General features: G+C 36.7%; 1 protein-coding gene and 1 pseudogene across 1 annotated transcript; both read right to left on the reverse strand.

The window, feature by feature from the left end:
• Window positions 1–2,114: 2,114 nt before the first annotated feature.
• On the reverse strand, window positions 2,115–3,865 carry LOC122989024 (annotated as a pseudogene).
• Window positions 3,866–12,817: 8,952 nt separating this feature from the next.
• On the reverse strand, window positions 12,818–14,410 carry LOC122989324 (interferon-induced protein with tetratricopeptide repeats 1B-like). Its single transcript, XM_044362133.1, has one exon. The coding sequence runs from the start codon at window positions 14,352–14,354 to the stop codon at window positions 13,065–13,067; it is 1,290 nt and encodes a 429-aa protein (XP_044218068.1). The 5' UTR covers window positions 14,355–14,410; the 3' UTR covers window positions 12,818–13,064.
• Between the last annotated feature and the right edge of the window lie 7,128 nt (window positions 14,411–21,538).

Raw genomic sequence — 21,538 nt, forward strand, 5'->3', positions numbered from 1 at the left:
CAGAAAGGACTTCGGACTTCTAGAACAGACGGCTGTTCGCTGCAGCGAATTACAAACTTGCAGAAAGTCTGCTTCGTCAACGTAGAGAGAGACGAGACGCCCTTAGTGAGTTTTAAGGTCAGCAAATTCGCGCGAATAAAATTCACTTCTCGCTCATTCGAATGAATCTTAACTTTCGTTTTCCAGCAACAGAAACTTACTGCCAGACTGCCCAATTAAAAGATTCACAATCTGTCACGTGAGTCTTAAAACAAACAGTCAGGTGTCCAAATGAACATTTAACATGTTTTTCTTGCTGTAATCATTCCTCCTGTTCATACTGACCATTAGAAGATCCCTTCATAATGCACTTACAATGGAAGTGATGGGGGACAAAATCCACAGTCCTCCTTCTGTGCAAAAATGTATTTAAAAGTTTATCTGAAGCTAATATGAAGCTTCAGCGTCCAAATGAGTCAAATCAAGTAGATATCTTTCAATGTTACAGTGTTTTAGTACCAAAGTCCCTCTTTTTGTTACTATACTTTCACTGCAGCTCAACACTGTCCGAGGAAACACAAAGAGGATAATTTGATGCTAAAAAGACTGTAAATGTGGCAGATATCCACTCGATATGACTAACTCAGACTGGGGGGAATGATTACAGCGAGAAAAACATGTTTCAATGTTCATTTGGGTTCCTGATTGTTTCTTTGAACTCAGCTTAATGTTGGCAGCAGTTTTCCAAAGTTGTAGTTTGATGTTTATCAGTGTTTTGTGTGCAGTGCTGCAAAACTGTGTGGAGAACATAAATATCTTGTAAATTAACCATGAAAACAAACATACATTAGATTATAGTTTTTATTTAATAGTATTAGTATAGTGTACAAGTTTCTACCCACATAATCAGTTCCGCTTTGTGATTATATTCAGGTTATACATCATATTAATCATTACATTTCTCATCAGACAGTTTTATTTTTCACTACTACAAAGCTTACAGTTAAGCAAATTTCATATAAAGTCCATTATGTTCTTATATAAACTTCAAAAACAGTGCTAAGAAAAAAACTAAATCAACACACCAGTTATATAGAAACACCATGGTTATATATGAGCCCACAAACATCTGATTAAAACCTGACCATTAAAGTTCATAACATGATTATAGTAATGACATTTTAAAAGACCATCTCAGTGCTTTTAAATGATTCAGCTTGTTTCCTACAAATCACATAAACTCTATTACTGCTGAGCATCTTTTCAGAGTGAATTTATAGGCTTTTAATTGTTCTTCTTCCTTCCAGCAGTCTTTGTCTTTCATTAACTTCACTATGATGTTAATATATATGTACTGATTATAAAGTTCAGTTTTATAACCTTGTCTTCATCCCGTTTACACACACGCGCAGCTGTCGCTGCCGTTTTCACCATAGCAACGATCGCTGAGGATCATGGGTAGGCTAATGTAGTCGCTTCCGCTACCGTACAAAACTGACAAAAAAACTTGATTTCTAAACCAAAATTGCACGGTCTTTTGAATGTGGTTTTCTGGTTTTTCGTTAGGAAACAAAAAAGGAATAGATCACGTGATTTCGTTTTTCAATTTTGGTTTAAAATGAAAAAATGAAAAAACGATGTGACTTCCGTTTTTGGTTTCAAACACACAAAACGAATTGGCTTGATGTCTGCAGACCTGTCCGATATTCAATCCAAAAGGGAATAACGATAAAATGAATCGGCAAAAGCCAAATTTGTTATTTGATTCTGGTCCTGTTTTGAAACAAATAACAGATTTACCATTTTTTGGTTTTTGAATTACAAATTAATTACGAATTATCCGATGATACCTGGACCCTGTAGACCGAGGTTTGAATCATTTGTTTTTTCAGTACAATTGACACAGACAGAAACCGGAAATGTTTTTTTGTTTTTTAAATTTTGGGCAAAAAACAAAAAGTACAAATTCAGCTTGATTTCTTGTTTTCTGTTCTCACCTGGAACCTTTATTTTGAAGAGTACAATGCAAACATAATTGACAGAGCACACTGGCCAATCAGAAACAAGGGGGCACTGAAGGCCCACTCACCAATGAAAACAAACATTGAGTGGTAAATCTGTTTTGTCAGCAAGAACAGAAAACCAAAAAATTGAGCTGAATTTGTGTTTTTTGTTTTTTGCCCAAAATTTAAAAAACGAAAAAACCAACTTGTTTCTGGCTTCTGCCTGTGTCAACTGTACCGAAAAAACAAACAGTTCAAACGTACCTTGGTCCTGTAACTTCCACAAATCTTTTCCTCAAGTTTTCCTAATGTTTTAAAATCAGAATGATGAATATGTACAGATTTTTAAGGTAATGTTGTACCTTCACTTTCTACTAGATTTGGACTTTTCTAGCCTGGCCAGCTTGGTCAGTAACTTCTCTATTTTTCTACACGTCGGGCTCCTGTTTCTTATTTTAATCTTCCTCAGAGCTTTGATGCTGTTCTCTCGAAAGAAGGATTGTTGTGGTATCTTTGCTGCCTTCATATGATATTCTATTGACCTGTTGTAATCTCGTCGATCATAGTTTAAGTATTATGCGTAGCCATTGTAAAGCATCTGTTTGTCTGCAGGTTCCAGATCCATTTTTAGCAGTTTCCGGTAAATCTGTTTAGATTTTGCCTGGCCGCGATTGGACTTTGCGTATATATGTGCGAGATCTCTTTTCTTCACAAGTGACCCATGAGGATAAAGAGCAATCACTTCTTTATGGAGACTGATTGCTCTGTCTATCATGCTTTGCTTTACATGACTGTCCCTGGCAAAAACGATCCTCCATTTGTAGCAGAGTGCAGTACATCTCTTCAGGTAACGTTCATCTGGATGTTTTTCCAGAGCCTCCTCTGCCAATTCAATAGCCTCATCAACATATACATAGCTTTTGTAAACCCTTAATAATGCTTTCATACCACTGTAGCTGCTGACAGGATTTCTCAAAACCTTTCTGGATAACTCTCGTGCTTCATCCTTAATTCTTTCTCCTTTCTTAGCACGCTGCTCAAGGTACTGAACAGCAAGGCACAAGTTCTCTGGATCCTGTTCCTTGGCCATTCTCAATTTCTCCAGGATGTCGTCCTCCACTGGTTTGTCGCAGTGCTTTAAAGCCTTCACTAACGCTATGACATAGCTGGTGTTCCACTCCACCATGTCCGGCTGCATCCTGATGGCTCTCTGGAAGTAATCTACAACCAGAAGCTTTTTGTCTCTGCCGAACTTCATCAGGGTCCAGGCTTTTTCAGCACAGATCTCCGGATGGAGCTCATCCTGGGATGGAGATGGGTATTCTTTCAGCAGGGTGTCGACCTTTGACAGGTAAGTCTGACTCTCTGCTTGTTCTCCCAGGTGGTGGTGCAGCCAAGCCAGGTTCCCGTAGTTCACCGCCAACCAGGGACCTTCATCTGAGACGATGTTTCTCGACCGGCGGAAGGCCTCTGTGGCCCTGCTGAAGAAACGCCGGCCGTCTTCAGTGAAGCCCAGCTGGTAGTGAATGTACCCCTGCAGGTCGTAAATATGACCCAGCCAGCTGTTTCCCTCCTCGGTGCCGATGTCCTCCAGCTCCTCTTTGACACATAAAAGTTTGAACCTGCTGGGGTCGATGTCCCAGGTGATCTTACCAGGTTACTAGCTGGTGGGACAAATTTAACTAATTTAACTTTATACTTTGACGCTGCAGCTGTGCAGAACGTTTTAGCCTCTTTTAGGCCATAGTTTTGTGAAAAAATGCAACATCAAACTGTCTCTCCAGAAACAGCATCCATCTGACTTTGGATAACTCATAGAACACATTGTCACCAGTGTCCAGTGGGTTGTCCACCTGCACAATTAAATCTAAAACTATCTGCATGAGAAGAATATAATATACACCTATTTACACATGCATGCGTGTGAGTGCCTGCGTGTAAGTGTAGATCTTTGTGTGTGTATCTCAGTATGGAAGTGTGACCTACATGTTCAAGTGCATGTGTGTACCTGAGTGTGTACATCTTTGTGTGTGTGTGTTGTAAAGTGGGGTGTCATGAAAAGCCCCCTCCCCTCGCAAACCCTTCATCCCTCTTCCTTTCCTTTTCCTACCTGGACAGAGACACATTTAAGGGAAAAAAAGAGAAACCTAATAATAAGCAGCACCAAACATCTAATGTCATCAAAAGTGTGACCTCATATCATCCCAAGTACAAGCCTTCAAAACTGTCTAATAATACAAAGCGTCTAATTCCAATTAATATTTCTAGTGGTAGCTCTACAGTTCTGCCTACTACTGATCACTGCAACAAGACGCTTAAATTTGGATTTATAAATATCAGATTACTGTCTACCAAAGCCTTACTAATAAATGATGTGATTCATAGTTTTGATATGATTTGGTTATGTGAAACACGGCTTAAACTAAATGTTTTCCCTCCCTTGGCACGAGACAAGCATGCTTTATCTGCTGTGAAAGACCTTGACACTTTCTTAGTAGTGATGATTTTAAGGTTATTCAGGTAAGATTGACGCTTTTGTTTAGTTTCATGCACTCAGACTCACATGAGTCTTGGTTATTTTATGATTCGTTTTCTTCAGTAATGTAGTGAATAAGCATCATTACCTTTCCTAGTTTAGCTGGTTCTGTTCTGCTGCCTATGCTTAAAGTCTGAGTTTTTTAAAGGGAATTAGTCACTCAGATTAAGCTCCCAAAATTGACACTGTTAAACACTGATCTTGGTGCATGTGGGTGTGAACACTGAAACTCATGTTCTCTCAGATTCAATCATGTAGACTAGATTTAAAGTCCTTTTGATACTGTTTAATGTTAGCTGGTTGCAACAGTACAGAAGATATATGATGACAGACTCTTTTTCACCTTGTCGACTTATTACCTTGACCTTGTCATCCCCGGCATTAAAAAATAAAATCTTCACTCAAGGTGTGTCTTACTACCTTTTTCCAGAACTTTAAACTAAATCTCAAATTCTTCATCAGAGGATGGAGACACACGATGATACGAACTTAATAAAAGATGGATGTATATGGTTGTTTATGAACAGAGATAAGATTTACAGTCCATACAGTCCAGTAATGGTTAATGCTTATACAACATAACCGCAACCTCCATGAGAGATGCAGCTGTCTCGTTAGCATAACACTGAAACAATATCAAAGTAAGAAATGATGCAGCAGAGGACAGGATTGGACCAAGAACTGACCTGTTATACTTATGAATAAGGGGTTCTCGTTACGTTAACTTTTAAAGAATTATCTTCTTGTTACATATAAAGTAACAACATTACTGTTTTGGTTTTCTTCAAATAACTCAATAAGGAAGTTATCATTTTGTAAATAGACGTATTTGTTACTGAACCAGACAGGATTATCATTAGCTAACTTTTTTTACTAGGATGCTGTGGTTATGGTTAAAATAATTATTTACCAAGCTAAAAAATTCAAAATGTAAAAGACATCTAACTGTAAATGAGTGAGAAGATGATAGACATATTTGGCTTATTCACACACACTACATGTGTCCTTTTGCCATTTTGTTAGTTTCTCTTTGTTCTAATAGATGACAAGAATAAAGAGTCCAAACAGCAAAGGAATCGCATTCAGTTTGACACACTAGGCTGAGTTACAGAAGCTGCTTCCACAACATTTTGGTGCATGAAGGAATTTAGCATCCAGGAGGAGCTCCAAGCGAGGAACAACTTGTAATTCAGAAATCCCATTTAAAACTGAATAAGTGAATGACATCAAGGTAAAATCTGATTATTTTTATACTTTTCACAGATACCTTGAAAGGCAACAGTTGCACACACCTCAGTAGTTACATGGAAGTAAGTCCTGTTGCTTTGTGTCAGTCCCTTGACCAGTCCAACACTCAACAGCTTCAGCTGCAGTTAATGAAATAAATCAGGGTGAGTTGAACAATCAATATGAATCCTGTTTGTCATATTAACACAGATACTGTATGCAAAGTTAATCTGATGAGAGACTACCCCAAATTACAACACACAATGACAGAATGATATTTAAGACAAAATAAATCCAATAAATTCTTCTTAACAAATATATTAAATATCAGAAATCAGTCATCAAATTAAATGGCTGCAGCCTGTAGATGTATAGTTTTCTGTCATGGTGACGTCTATCAGTGTTGCCATAGAAGGTGATGTCTGTTAACCTACCAGAGTGATCTTACACACTGCTCCTAAGATCAGACATTGCATCAGCATGAAGTGATCAGTCAATAACTACTTCTAATTATTAACTATACACATTAGATACATACAGCACTGGCCACAAGATGTGCTTTGTTTGTTTTTGTGTGTTTGCCTGAACAGTCCCGGTGATTTCAGAATGCTGAGTAACCCGATCATCAGACTGAAATGTGTGGTACCTTTTTACTTCATTATTCAAATGTTAACATACACAGTGTTTAAGTTTGTTTATTTGCACAATTATTAAATAGAAGGTAGAATATAAAGTGTGATATTCATACTATCACAAGAGATGTGCAGGCAGAGCCAATAAAGCTCCCTTATAAGAGAATCAAATCTCATAAGGACCAAAATATATAAATAAAATCAACATTCATGTCCTCATCTGTGCAAACCAGAACCCAAAATATAGTTAAAATTCCGGCTTTATTGTATAAAGCTGGAAACTGTGTGTAACAGCTGACCTGTGTAGATGTGTAGCAGAAAACAGAATATTAATTACTGCCAGATCTTGACTGATTTGGTGTTAATCAATTTGCCGCTGCTTTGCGTCATGAGTAAATCACTCTCAATTTAAAGATGCACATATCATTATAAACACCGGAGACAGCTGCAGAAACCGTTCCACTCACTGTAAGAATAACTTTACTGATCTTATAATACATCCACATCCTGTGCGCATCTTGTTATGTGCAGCACCATATTTCTCCCCCTCCCTCCAGGGCTCCACATTAAGTTCTGTTCTGTTACATTAAAATACCAGTTTTGAGGAGCAGAAATGTGCGGGGCTATGCTCAAAACATTTGGGACTGAAGTAGTGGCAACCCACAGGACCCACAGGACTTGGCACTGCACTCACAGCAGCTTTTCACTGTTGTTGAACATGAACACAAACAAGACACAGCAGGTTTTCTGTGAATGATACACACCCAGTGCATTTTGGAGTCACTTTGACTCTGTATATTGAGAACTAACCAACTTTCTTTCAGCTTCTGGGGGAATCTGATGTCCAGTCAATTACAAATATTGTGGGGGGGCATTTCCATGATTTGTGTATTGAGGTTTAAACTGTGTTGACGGATGGTTGGTTTAAATATCACAACACATATGTCCATTATGGAATTAAGACTATGTAATGTGTAAATATATTGTGCAGGTCTCGCAGAAAATATAACAGTGCTGTGACTAATTCCCAAACAGTTTCACAGCATTTCTCTGTTCCCCTCTCACGTCTGCTGGCCGAGCATGGTTGCCATTTTGCATTGACTACCCTAAAGAGAGACAAACACTGCATCTGGACCGCTCATATCTGCCACCTGGTGGTTGTTGGTGCGCACTGCAGCTACTCCTGGATAAATTATTTCACCCCCCTTCACTGCCACCACGGCATTAATCATGTCAATTGAAATGAGTGACATCTGTATTCCCTTGAAGTATATAATTACAGTATCTCCATTTAATTATACTTTATCAAAATAGAAAAAAACTGAATTCTGTAAACTGTCTGCAGCATTGTACTTACCACAAAACAAAATAAATAAAAATAAACAACATAAACAAAAATAATAATAATCTAATCAAACTAATGAAATAGCTCCTTCTTTACCCTTAGACCATGTTTTAATACTGTGGGGAAATACAGATGAATCTGTAGAATGAAGAAAGGGGGAGATTTGATTTCCCACTGACAATTCCTGTCAGAGAGAATAAATAACACCTCTATTCACAACCCTATATTAGCTGTGTGGAAATAAGGGGATGAAAAACATAACTCATGACACTTCCATGCTAGAAGAACACAACTGACACTTCTATTCATTTGATGCTCACTCCTATAATTTAAAGGACCAGTTTCTAAGATTTTTTGCACCACCATGTTTCTACAGTAGCCCAGAACAGACAAACCAAACACTGGCTCTAGAGGGGGCCTTTTGCCTTTTTCGTGAGTTTTGTGGCCACCGTAGGTTCTTCTACATGCATGGAAGGGGAGGATGAGGGGAGGTATTCAGTTTGTTGCAATGTGCAACCTCACCGCTAGATGCCACTAAATCCTACACGCTGCACCTATAACAAACTGTTGTATCCCATGGAAGGCCAATGTTAAGGAATTTTCCTTCTTTAGGGGTTACAAATTGGGTTACACTGGGTCAATCATGGACCAATCATAGGTCAGAGAGTAAGCAACATCAAGTCTTGCAGAGAGAGACACTGCCTCTTCTTGGATATGCAGCTATCTGTGATGTTTGAGGAAGCAGAAGCCTCTCTGATTACCATTACCCAGCACCCCCATTCACAACAAAACATGCCCTTCCCTTCAGTTGAGAGTATATCTCAGCTTCCACTCCTGCATCCTCCATCAGCTGTGCTTGTGACATGGTGCTACTAGCTTAAAAATGTCTGTGAAGTCTGTGGACATAATAGCTAAATCTGTCCATGGAAACATTATTTTTTCAGCGGATATCTTAGTTACAACAAGATTGAGCTAGCAAAGCAGTTTTGTGTTTATATGTGAAGTATTTATTCAGTTTAGGAAATCCCACAATCTCTAAAAAGCATTAGATCAAGTTGGTTGGCTGACTCAACAGGGACTAGAAATCATCTTTTTGCTAGGTCGTTACTAAGGGTCGGCCTATTTGCTGGAGTAGTAAACTAGGTTTCATTACATAGAAGTCTAGTGACGTGAGTGATTGTTTTCCAGGTATTATGAGATTATGGAGATTACACAAGCAAAAAGTTTTTTATTTTTAGAGCAAACTGCCTCACAATATGAATACATTTTGTTTATAGCTTTTATTTTGTTGGTTAATGTTGTATAATCGCAATATTACACTTGAAGATGTGCTTTACCTTAATTGTTGGCACTTCAGTGATGCTCACGGACATCTCACGGACCACTGTTGTGCCAACAATGATGGTAAAGCACACCTTAGAGTGTAATATTGCTTAATTCAAACCAGAATCTGCTGACTCTTACCTGAAGTTTCATACAACATGACCTGAACTGACATGGGTAAAGTGTAGTTCCTTGTTTAGAAACTAGTGAACCAATTAGACTAATTTTTCATATTGTAGGCTGAGCTGTCAGGGTTAAAGACTAAGTCTGAGTCAGACTGAGTCAGACCTTCAGAGGGCAGAATGGGAAGAGACGGCATCTTGGGCAGAAGACCTTGATGTTTACTGTTTTAGTTCTCCACTTGGCCAAGTGCTTCAATAAATATTCTCAGCATTAAGACATCAAAGGCTTGTGTGCACTTTCTCCACTGAGTTGCTGACCATCGCTCAATATTTCCACAACAGTCAATACAGGTCTAGAAAAACAAAATAAAAATAAAAACTAATGAAAAAACACAAAACTATAATAACTCTGTAGGGGGCACTGTCTACATCAAACAGAATCATGTTTAACACTGCGGGAAAAGGAGTGCCACTTCTCTCTCTCTCTCTCTCTCTATTCAGCCATTGCTAATCAGAAAAATATATTAGCTGCAGGAAAAAGGGGATGATAAACCCATGACATTTTCTACATTTCCCTGCTAGAAAAAAAAAATTAAAAACAAAATGAAAAATGAAAACTAATGAAAAAGCACAAAACTATAATAACTCCTGGGAATTTAAGTCAAATGGTGTTTTATTACCCCTAAACCCATGATGCTTCCCTGCTAGAAAAACACGGTGGACACCTCTCTATTCATTTCATCCAATACAAACAAAATCACTCCTATAATTTAACAAACTGCTGTGCCCATGTATGGCACTTCTATACCCATATATGGTCAAGACAAGAACAAATGGCCAGGAAGGAAGTGGGATGAAAGAGGAAGAAAGGAGGGGTGCTCTTTTAATACAGCTGCAGCTGAGGGAGGTCTTCACAATTTTTGTCCTATCAGAAATCTACATGATATACATTTTAAATTCAAAGCATTTCAGTGGTTATATGTAAGCAGAGAGCATTTTTTTCTGGCTTTTCTCTCCCTTTCTGTGCTTAGCTGGGCAGAATGCACTCTTGACACCTGCTCTCCCGCAGCAATAGCCTCAGCCTATAGCAGGATGGCACAACACAAAACTTTTTTCGCTCAGTCATCTTTCTCAGTAAGAAGGATACATCTTTAGGATGCCCTACCAACAGAAATAAAAATACAAACTGATCTGAAAACATTCAATGAAAAGGTGAAACACTGGCTGAAACAAAACCAAATCTGCAATCATTAATCTATGATCATGCACATGTGCATGCACACATGCACATAGACTTGTACAAACAGATAGAGGAATAGATACATACAGATAAACATACATGCACACACTGATATAGACTATGCATGTACGTACACAGACACATAAACCTATGAATATTATGCACAGAAATACATCATTGCCATGAATTAGGGAACATACACATGTGCACACATGTGCAACACATGTAAATTGATTGTTATGTGATATAAATACTGTTGTTATTGAGAATTTAATTAATGTATTTTTGGTAACGATATGTTATGACTATTTTTAAATAGAAAAAACTAACCAGGGACAGGAGTCGCAAATTAGCCTTGGCTAGAAAATCCTATATGCAATACATCTGTTTCATGTTACTTTAACCTGTTACAATATGTTTTTGCATCTACCCTGACAAATAAAATAATAAATAAATCTGGTGTCTGTGTTTTTATTGATTTTGATTGTATTTGATTTTGTTTTCTTTGACTGCGAAGCACTTTGTGACTGGTGTCTGTGAAAGGTGCTATATAAATAAACTTTGCCGGCTCGCTTGCTTGCTATTCCTTTACTTTCAAAGCAGCAAAATTAATGAACTTTCTTGCTGTACACAGCTGCAATGCACAGTTCAACAAGCCATCAACTCCTCGTCTTTTTCACTTGCAGTAATGTCTAGATGAATACTGATAACAGCTACACCCCAGTGCAGAAATGAGACAACGTGATACACGTCAGAAGTTGAGTTGAATAGAATCAAATGCAACTATAATATTATCAAATAACAATCATAAATGATTATAATGAAAACATCAAGTCCTTCCAGGCATCAAAATGAACATCAGCCTTGAGCATCATATCAATAAAATTTCAGAATTATGTTAATAAAACTCACCCAGTCAAAATTCAACGCATCCAGTTCGTCAACAGAAAAAAGGAAAACTTATAAAAATATGTTGAATTTGTTGTGAAATGTCTCTAAGATAATCGTTCCTCTCTGCTTCTAAACCCACTTACACCTCCACCAATGATGTGTCAACCTCTTCACTGTTCTTTCACAGCCTAAGGACACAGTTTCACTTCTCTACATGATACTGACAACATAATCTCAGTGTTTCTGGTCAAACACAACTTACTATGCAAAACGTGTTATAAAAAGTAACACTGCAAGTTCCCACCCTGCATGCTTTTGTGGCATGTTGACACTGGAAAAAGATGAAGTTATTGTAGTAAAAGCAAGTTGGATCACTCACAACTTAAGTTTACAGTTTCAGCACTCAGAAGTATATCTCAAACTTACATGTCCGCAGGTACTGTGAGTTCACGCTTTAGACAGAAATGAGTGTGTATATAAAAACAAAACAAAGCAGGAAAAAAATGTACCAAGAAGAGTGATGTTCATATGAGCAGTTGTTACACTATGTTTAAAGTGGCAGCAGGAAATCATGTGGAATCAATCATCTTCATCAAACTACACAATCTTTCACTGATCTTAACTTTCTGCTCCACCACTTCCTGAACTGTCATTGAGGTTTGTTTCTTGTGAGCACACAGTAATAATGGAAAGTAATCGATACAGATGAACATCCTCTTTCATCTGGATTTTGCTGTCTGGACTGTGGGACAACGATGTTACAACAAAACTATAAAAGTGAAATTTTTAAAAGAGGAAATTACACTCTTGATCTTATCAGTGTTTTCATAGCAGCTGATGTCTGTTAACCAACAGAGTGATCTTACACACTGCTCCTAGGATCAGAAACTGCATTAGTATGAAGTGATAAGTCAGTAACTGCTTGTAATTATTAACTATACACATTTATTCATATTACGTTGATATGGAAAGAGCTTGGGGTCGAGTTTACTGGCTGTCAACTGCTGTCAGCACTGACAACAAGATGTGCTTTGAGATGTCTGAGTAACCTGATCATCAGACTGAAATGCTGTTTCATTATTCAAATGTTGACATACACATCGTTTGGGTTTTTTGTTTATTTGCACAATATTGAAATAGAAAAATATAAAATGTCAAAAACATGATAAGAGGTTAAAACAAAAGGAAATATTCATAGAATCACAAGAGATGTGCAGGCAGAGCCAATAAAGCTCCCTTAGAATAGAAAAATCTCATCAGGAGCAAAATATATAAATAAAATCAACATTCATGCGCTCACCTGTGCAAACCAGACTCTACAATATTGTTAAAAATAGAAAGATACTAAAAGTTAATTATTAGGAAGAACATGTGGGGTTAAGTTTACAAAATTACTAAGAATAAAATTCCAGGTATTAGGACTCCTATTAAAAAACGTAAATTGGCTACAAATACGAGCCGAACTCGAAGAGATCCAAGTCTTTTTATTGTTAGATAGTTTCTCTGCCTGGAATAAAATGTTGTTTTAATTCAAAATTTTAGCTAAACCAGCTTTGTTCTTTGAAAAATGGTTAGTGTAAAGAAAAGTAGAAAACAGTCTAAACATCCCAAATTTTCCAAATGTTTTCAACATCTGTATGTGTGCAGATTAATGAGTATGTACAGTTTTAGTAAGGACATCTACATTTTCCTGCATTTTGGCACAATGTTGTTACAACAATTGTTCAGTTGAGGTGCAGTAAATGTGTCCTCTTTATTATCAGTTCTTAGTCTTGCAGATTAGCTAGAAATTCCTCTACTTCTCCACACATTCGGTTTCTGTTTCTTTCTCTAATCCTCTCCAGAGTTCTGATACTGTTCTCACGATAGGGAGATTGTTGTGGTATTGCTGCTGCCATCATGTGATATTCTATTGACTTGTAGCTCTCCTTTTGAATGAAGTGTAAATATTTTGCATAGTAGTTGTAAAGTATCTGTCTGTCTGCAGGTTCCAGATCACTTTCTAGTTGTTCCTGGTAAATCTGCTCAGCTTCAGCCTGGCTATGGTTTGATTTTGTGTATATGTTTGCAAGAAATATTTTTATTTTAAGTGAAGAATGAGGGTAAAGAGAGATCACCTCTTTATGGAGACCGACTGCTCTGTCTATCATGCTTTTCTGCAGGGGATTGTCCTTGTGCGAAAAAATCATCCATTCGTAGCAGATTGCAGCACACCACTTCAGATGACGTTCATCTGGATGTCTTTCCAAAGCTTCCTCTGCCAAATCAATAGCCTCATCCATAGATACATACATTGTGTACAGCCTTAGTAATGGTGTCATACCACTGTAGCTGCTTACAGGATTTCTCAACACCCTTTTGGCCAACTCACGTGCTTCATCTTCAATTTTTCTTCCTTTCTTTGCACATTCTTCAAGGTATAAAGCAGCAAGGTACAAGCTCTCTGGATCGTGTTCTTTGGCGATTTTCATTTTCTCCAAGATGTCTTCCTCCAGTGGTTTGTTGTAGTCCTTATAAACATTCACCAATGCTATGACATGACTGGTGTGCCACTCTACCACATCAGGCTGCATCCTGATGGCTCTCTGGAAGTAATCTGCAGCCAGCAGCTTTTTGTCTCTGCCGAACTTCATCAGGGTCCAGGCTTTTTCAGCGTAGATCTCCGGATGGAGCTCGTCCTGGGATGGAGATGGGTATTCGTTCAGCAGGGCTTCTACCTTTGACAGGTATGTCTGACTCTCTGCTTGCTCTCCCAGGTAGTGGTGCAGCCAAGCCAAATTCCCATAGTTTACCACCAACCAGGGACCTTCATCTGAGACAGTGTTTCTCATCTGGCGAAAGGCCTCTGCAGCCCTACTGAAGAAACGCAGGGCGTCTTCAGTGAAGCCCAGCTGGTAGTGAATGTGCCCCTGCAGGTTGTAAATGTGACCCAGCCAGCTGTATCCCTCCTCTGTGCCGATGTCCTCCAGCGTGTCCCTGAGACGGAACAGTTTGGAACTGCTGGACTCCAGGTCCCATGTGAAGTGGCACTGCAGGGCCCATAGTTTGGCCTCCATTGTCGTCTGACTCTGAGCAGCACTGATGGAAAAGAAAAATCACGAATATAAAAGCACATATGCAGTATAGTAATATGCTGAGCTTGTAAGGAGATTAGTAGAGATTTATTTATTATAAATATGAAATGCAGAAGCAGCCACTCACCTCATCATGCTGCTGTTACCTGGACTCAGTAGTTTTCTAACTAAGTTTTTTCTCTTTATGTGCACTTCTGCTTTGGGTGCAGCACCATAAAATCAGTAATGTATAACTTCTACAGCGTTGTAAATGATGCCATGTGGAGAACTGACTTTGGACTTTGAACACTTCATTTTCCCACTAATAGAAACATTCAGCCACATGTCTGTCATACTGAAAAGGGGGGAAAAAGTATGGTGCTCAGATGATGTTGCTTTCATCTGTCAAGAAATGTTTTTGAAAAAAATCTCTGCAGACTAGAAGATGTGGCAGGTGCATCAGAGGAAGGTGCAACTCGAAAACTTTCATTTGTAAAGAAATGAAATGGAATTTTGTCCCCTTCAAGTTTTTAGACCAGTTCATATCATCATCATCAGATTTCTGTATGTCTCATGATGTTTTCTGACTCATACTAGGGCTGAAATGATTAGTTCATCAGTCGATTGACAGACAAACTAGTTTAGATAATTGATCAATAGTTTAAGTAACTTTTTAAGGAAAAATGCCAACTCAAAAAAAATTTGTTTTTGACTGTATTCCAAGCAAAACAAGTCATCTGAATATGTTCACTTGGGCTTCAGGGAATAATGATTGTCATTTGTCACTATTTTCCAACATTTTGTACACTGTACAATCGTGTAATGTCAGTAATCTTTGGTAAATTCATAGGATTACCCAATCCATCTACAAGAACTCCCCATCAAAGTACAGATTTCTGGATGTAAAACACAGAAAAATTATGTAAAATTACATTCAAATTACCCTCCTTTAACACCCATTAATGGTATCTTGAGAGCTTTAAGCTTTTATTTTATGTGATAATCCAATCTATTTACAGTAGATCCCTGGTAAATGTTGGTTTTATACTGTATAAAAAAATAAGATCATGTGATAATAGTTTACAAAAACATAATTTTAATAATCATTACTTTATATAAACATTATTTGTGTATTATTTGTAATTACAAGCAACTCTCAAATATATTTACAGGCTTTTCCCATAAATGTATGGGGTTTACTTTATACAAACATTATTTGATAGTATTTAAAAGCAACTATCAAATATATCTACATACATTTCCCCATTAATGTATGAGCTTAACTTTATATAAACATTATTTAACAGTAATTACAAGCAGCTCTCCAATATATTTACAGGCTTTCCCATATATGTATAGGGTTTACTTTATATAAACAGTATGTGTGACAGTAACTGCAAACAACTCCCCAATATAGCTACAGACATTTCACATTAACATATGGAGTTCTGAATGTACAAAAACCAGAAGGTCTATGTAAAAGTACCTTTATATCAACTTTGACACTGAATGAATATATACATTTTTCTACTGACATTTTACAATATTGTGCAATCCATTCAATACAGATCCCCATTTGAGATGTATGAGATGATGTATCAAGATCTTTAATAACCAGAATATATCATAAAATTACCTTTTACTGCTTGCTTTACAAAGTAATTCTGAGACATTGCCCAAGCCTAGTATACAGGTACATTTTATGTTTCAGATATGAAAGTTTACTATAGAATAAAGCTTATTTAATTTAATTTATTTTATTAATTTAATTTATTTTAAAATATTACTACAAAATTAGTTTCACATTCATTGTATATGAAGCAGCACCAGACTTTTCTTTTCTGGATGGCATCACAAATTTGAGTCTTACATCTCTGGTTTGTGGCTTTGGGAGAAAGTAGTTCATGTTCACAAATATCAGAAGTGGGAGTAAGTTACACATGTGCAAGTCACAAGCAAGTCTCAAGTCTTAACCTTAAAGGCTCAAGCAAGTCTTAAATCACTGTGACTCTCGCTGTCACTTAGACTCAAGTAAGCCAAGTCAAGTCAATGCTAAACGTCAAGAAAAGTCGATTAAGTCACAAGTCAGTCACCATGAAAGAAGCACTTAAAACATGAGAGAAAAGGTTACAATGGTAAGCCATGTCATGAGAGAACTGCACATGTTAGTTAGTCTCTACAACTAGCGATGGCTATGGTTAGGATTCTTAAATACAACTATTTATGGTTCAGTTCATACCTTGTTTTTTGTTGTTGTTGTTTGTCAACATGACAACATAAAACTAAAGAACATCATGCAGGTTGATTAACTTTATAAATTAACTTCACATTAATTAACTATTTGAACAAAAATAAATAATCTGATCTAACATGTTTTCCAGGATCTAGGGTTCATAATTTTGTATTTAATGCAGTATTAATGTGTGTGGATATGTTGTAGGACTTCTGCCATTCTGCCACCAGGTTGTGCCTTTGAGTAAGGTGAGAGTTTTGAAGCAGAAGTAGTAGAAGAAGAGGAACTTCCTCCAGTTGCAGTAGTTAGCACAAAGCTAGTGGGTTTTAACAGCAGCAAAAATATGCTGATGGACTATAAGCTACACATTCTGCTTTGTTGTGTTTGTAAAGTGCACAGATAAAAAAAAAAAACCTACAAGTTATACTACAGCCTGAGTCTCTGTCTGTAACACATGACTACTTTGGTATATTTACTCGCCAAATGGAAAATCTACCCGCATTCGTCACTTGTACAACGAAACATAGTATTCTATCTGATGATTACTTTTTTCTGCTGTGGATTGTGTCGACTAATACATCCATTAGTTTAGAACACTGAAATTGTTCAAACATCAAGCATCATCAAGGAAAAATACCATCTTGTTTGCCTGATCTTGAAGGATTGCATTTGTCACACAGTTGATTAAAGAGAAAGAGACCATTCTGCTGTGGTTGAGTTACATTGACTTTGAACTAGTGAGGGACTGCGAACAGAACAGTGAAGCTCTGTCATGAAAAGCTGTCAATTCATAAGCTGTCTTGTCTGAATCAGAAACGGTCTGGTAATATTAAGCTTGAGAGAAAATTAAAAAAAAACACACATATTTTGAGGTGTTCTATTATTTTCCAAGTGTATTATAACTGTATTTCTAACCCTAACCCCAACTACAGATTGTTTCAGCTTCTGCCATCTGGTAAACGGTACCGCAGCCTCAAAGCCTGGACCAGCAGGCTCCGAGACAGGTTTTTCCACCAGACAACCAGGCTTATGAAAAATGAACACTAATTGCCTGTCTGCACAGTACACACACACACACACACACACACACACACACACACACACACACACACACACACACTTACACAGCACTTAACACACACCACACTCATTTCACTACCACACTGTAAATCTTACTGCATTGTGTTTCATTGTGTGTTCTTCATACCAACACCAACTTAGTCGGTAGGCAGCAGGTTACTGGTAACGTATTTACTAGCAGTAAATAGGAGCAGCTTGGTGGTCTGATGTTTCTTTAACATATCCACATTTCTATTTATTTTTTGAGACATTGAGTGTACAAACCTATTGATGAGGAGATTGACTCAGTGTAACGCCTGCTGGTCATTTTTTGTAACTACTTTTGGCATGCTTGCTGTTGGTTCTATGCCATTGATCTCTGTAATTATTGAGAGCTCATATTACCCCACTAGAAAACTGCACTCCCAGAATGCAGGCTTACTGGTGGTTCCTACAGTCTCCAAAAGTAGAATGGGAGGCTGAGCCTTCAACTATCAGGCTCCTCGCTTGTGGAACCATCTTCCAGATTCGGTCCGGGGGGGCAGACACCCTCTCTCTACGTTTAAGAGTAGGCTTAAAACTTTCCTTTTTGATAAAGCTTATAGTTAGGGCCGGCCAGCCCTTAGTTATGCTGCTATAGGCCTAGACTGCCGGGGGACTTCAATTGATGCACTGAGCTCCTCTCTCCTCCTCTCCATCTGCAGGAAACCCCATGAACCGCACTGACGTGGGGATGTCCTTCTCCTGCTGTTCCTGCTGTTGCTAGTCATGTATCTATTGTTATTGTTGTTGCTGTTGTTGTTCTGCTTCTCTGTCCCACTGTGTACAGTATTGTAAATAACTTTGTAAATATATTTCTCAGCCCAGTTTCTGTAGGGGTGGATGGCATTTTTTTAAAATATCTTTCCTCCTGTTTCTGTTAAATTAGGAGTTATGTCAGTGATTTGTATTTTTATTTCTTTATGTTTAAATAGGTAATTTTAGGTTGATTAGCTTTAGTTCCCTTTTGTTTGTTGTTTTGCTGTTAACTCACCCTGAAACCACAACTATGAAATAAACATTTAAAGGCTGCAAAATCTCTTGTTGCTGCTTTTTTTTTTGGCAGCTGGGGAGAGGGAGTGTCATTTTCATGTTGCGCCAGGGTTTCTCTTAAGCCAGGTCATAACAATATATTTTTAAATTCTTCTGCTTTTCCCAGTTTAAAGGCCCCTAGAGGCCCCTCTACTTAGCAGTGTGTGGGCCTGTATAGACCGTCTTTGATTGACATCTCCCCTAAAGTAGTAAAACACATTTCCAATCCACTGGAGATAGAAATATGAACATATATTCAGACTATACAATATATATCTAAAAAACACAGCAGTAGAGTGGACAAAAGAGTCATTAAGTTTCATTCAGCGTATTCTGCTCATTCGTCATTCACCACAGTTGGATCACTCATTCAGTATACAGCAGGTTTAAATGTTTAGTGTGTTCATAATGGAAAAGTGACAAAATTGACTTTTGGTTTATTTTTGTGTGTACTATAGATGGATAATATTCTCCCACAATGCAATGCACAAAAAAAGATGGATGATGGCAGTGTGCACACAATATATAAAAAATATCCTTCTGAAGAAGAGTGTCAGATGGATATATTGGATAGTTGCTTGTAATTACTGTCAAATACTATTTATATACAGTAAATCTCATACATTAATTGGAAAAGTCTGTAGATCTATTGGATAGTTGCTTGTAATTACTTTTAGATAATGTTTATGTAAGGTAATGATTATTAAAATTATGTTTTTATAAGCCATTTTTGCATGATCCTATTTTTCTGTGCAGTATCAAACCAATATTTTTACCAGGAATTAACTGTAAATAGACGAGATAATCACATACAATTAAAGCCTAAAACTCTAAAGATACCATTAATGGGTATTAAAGGAGGATAATTTGAATATAATTTTACATATTTTTTTTTGTGTTTTACATCCAGAAATTTGTGCTTTGATGGGGCAGTCTTAAGGATAAATTGGATAATTCTATGAATTTAGAAAAGAATACTGTATAAAACAAGCCATTATTTAAATTAGGTAATTTTAAGGTATTTTTGCAATGTTTTTCATTTTTTGTGCACATTTATACATTTATTTAGCATTCTAGCAATATTTTATATTTTTTTTGTTTTTATTTTACAACAGTTGGACTGTAAAAATGCAGATAATGTCTAAAGTAAATATCTGTATTTTAAAAAAAATTCTTTGTAGAATAGCTAAAGCTTTTTTACTGTTATTTGATGGTAAGTGTTTTTTACTTTTTTTTTTTTTTTTACTTTTTTTAAACTTTTTTTTACATTAAATTTAAAGTAAAAAAACAGAAAGTTGCCTTTATTTTACATTCAGTAATAGTAAAAATCCTGTTAAATAATATTCCATTATATTAATTTACAGATTACAATACAGATTGCCTTTATTTTATGGTGAATATTTTTAATAAAAATAATTTACTGTGTTTTTATGGCATTTACACTTACTGTAGAAAAAACAACAAAAACTGTAAAATAATACAGTAAATTTCTGTGAAATAACTTTTTTTTACAGTGTAGAGTAAAATTTGTTTAGCTTTTCTGCCAATTCCGCATCATCAGTCTTCTCAGAATTAAATATTCTTCTGTCTTTGTTCTGCATCCAAACTATGGACTTGATTCCTTTCCAAACCAGCCTTGAGTGCCCTTTATTTAGTTCACCCTCCACTTTCCTTTTATACCTGGTTTTAGCTAGCTTTATCTCTCTTTTAACAGGTTTATGTGCCTCCCTCTTTTCATTGTTGTCTCCCTCATAATAAGACAGTTTCTTCTGATTAAAAGCATATTTAAGTGATTTTTTTTTACCTGTCACCTGCAGTAATTTCTGGATGAATATACTGTATAAATTATCATTTATTATATAATTGTTAATTATATCACTGTAATTTCTTTAAAAAAAAAAACAACAACAATATTTTGAAAACTTGGAAAATGAGAAATGTTGAAATAAATGACACTGTACAACCCCTCCAGCTCCCCCCACCAAAAAACAACAGGTTAGAATTTGTAATCCAGAGCTATTCAACAGTAAAATATGTCCAAATTGCTTCACCATTTTGAAGGTACTGTAAGTTAGCACAGTAAGTTGTATAATGTTGGGGGGGAAAGTATTATAAATATTTTTTAAAAATCCAGTTCCATAAAAAGTTTAAATAAATATTGGATCATAAAACACTGTCAACATTCAGATGTGAAAGTCTGATATTGATAACACCTACACCTCAGCACAGAAACTTGTTGTTGAATAGAATTGAATGCAACTCTAATATTATTAAATAACTACCATATATAATTATAATGAAAACATCAGTGCTTTCAAGTCATCAAAATGAACATGCGCCTTGAGCATCTGGAAGAAATGTCTGTTCTTCCTCTCTGCTTCTAAACCGACTTACATCTCCATCAATTATGTCTCAACCTCTTCACTGTTTTTTCACAGCCTAAGGACACAGTTTCACTTCTCTACATGATACTGACAACATAATATCAGTGTTTCTGGTCACACACATCTTTCTAAGCAAAACATATTGCTAAAAATGCAGCCCCCCCACCCCTACTGGCTGCCAACTGCTGAGAGGACTGGCAACAAGATGTACTTTGTTTTGAATATTCCCAGTGATTTAAGATGTCCGAGTAACCTGATCATCAGACTGAAATGCGAGGTTCATTTTCACTTCATTATTAAAATGTTGACATACACAGTGTTTGTTGTTTTGTTTGTTTGTTTATTTGCACAATATTGAAATAGAAGATAAAATATAGAAATGTCAGATAAAAAATTAAAACAAATTAAAACAAAAGGGAAATATTAACACTATCACAAGA

This window comes from Thunnus albacares, chromosome 9 (assembly GCF_914725855.1).
Source record: "Thunnus albacares chromosome 9, fThuAlb1.1, whole genome shotgun sequence".
Lineage (NCBI taxonomy): Eukaryota > Metazoa > Chordata > Actinopteri > Scombriformes > Scombridae > Thunnus > Thunnus albacares.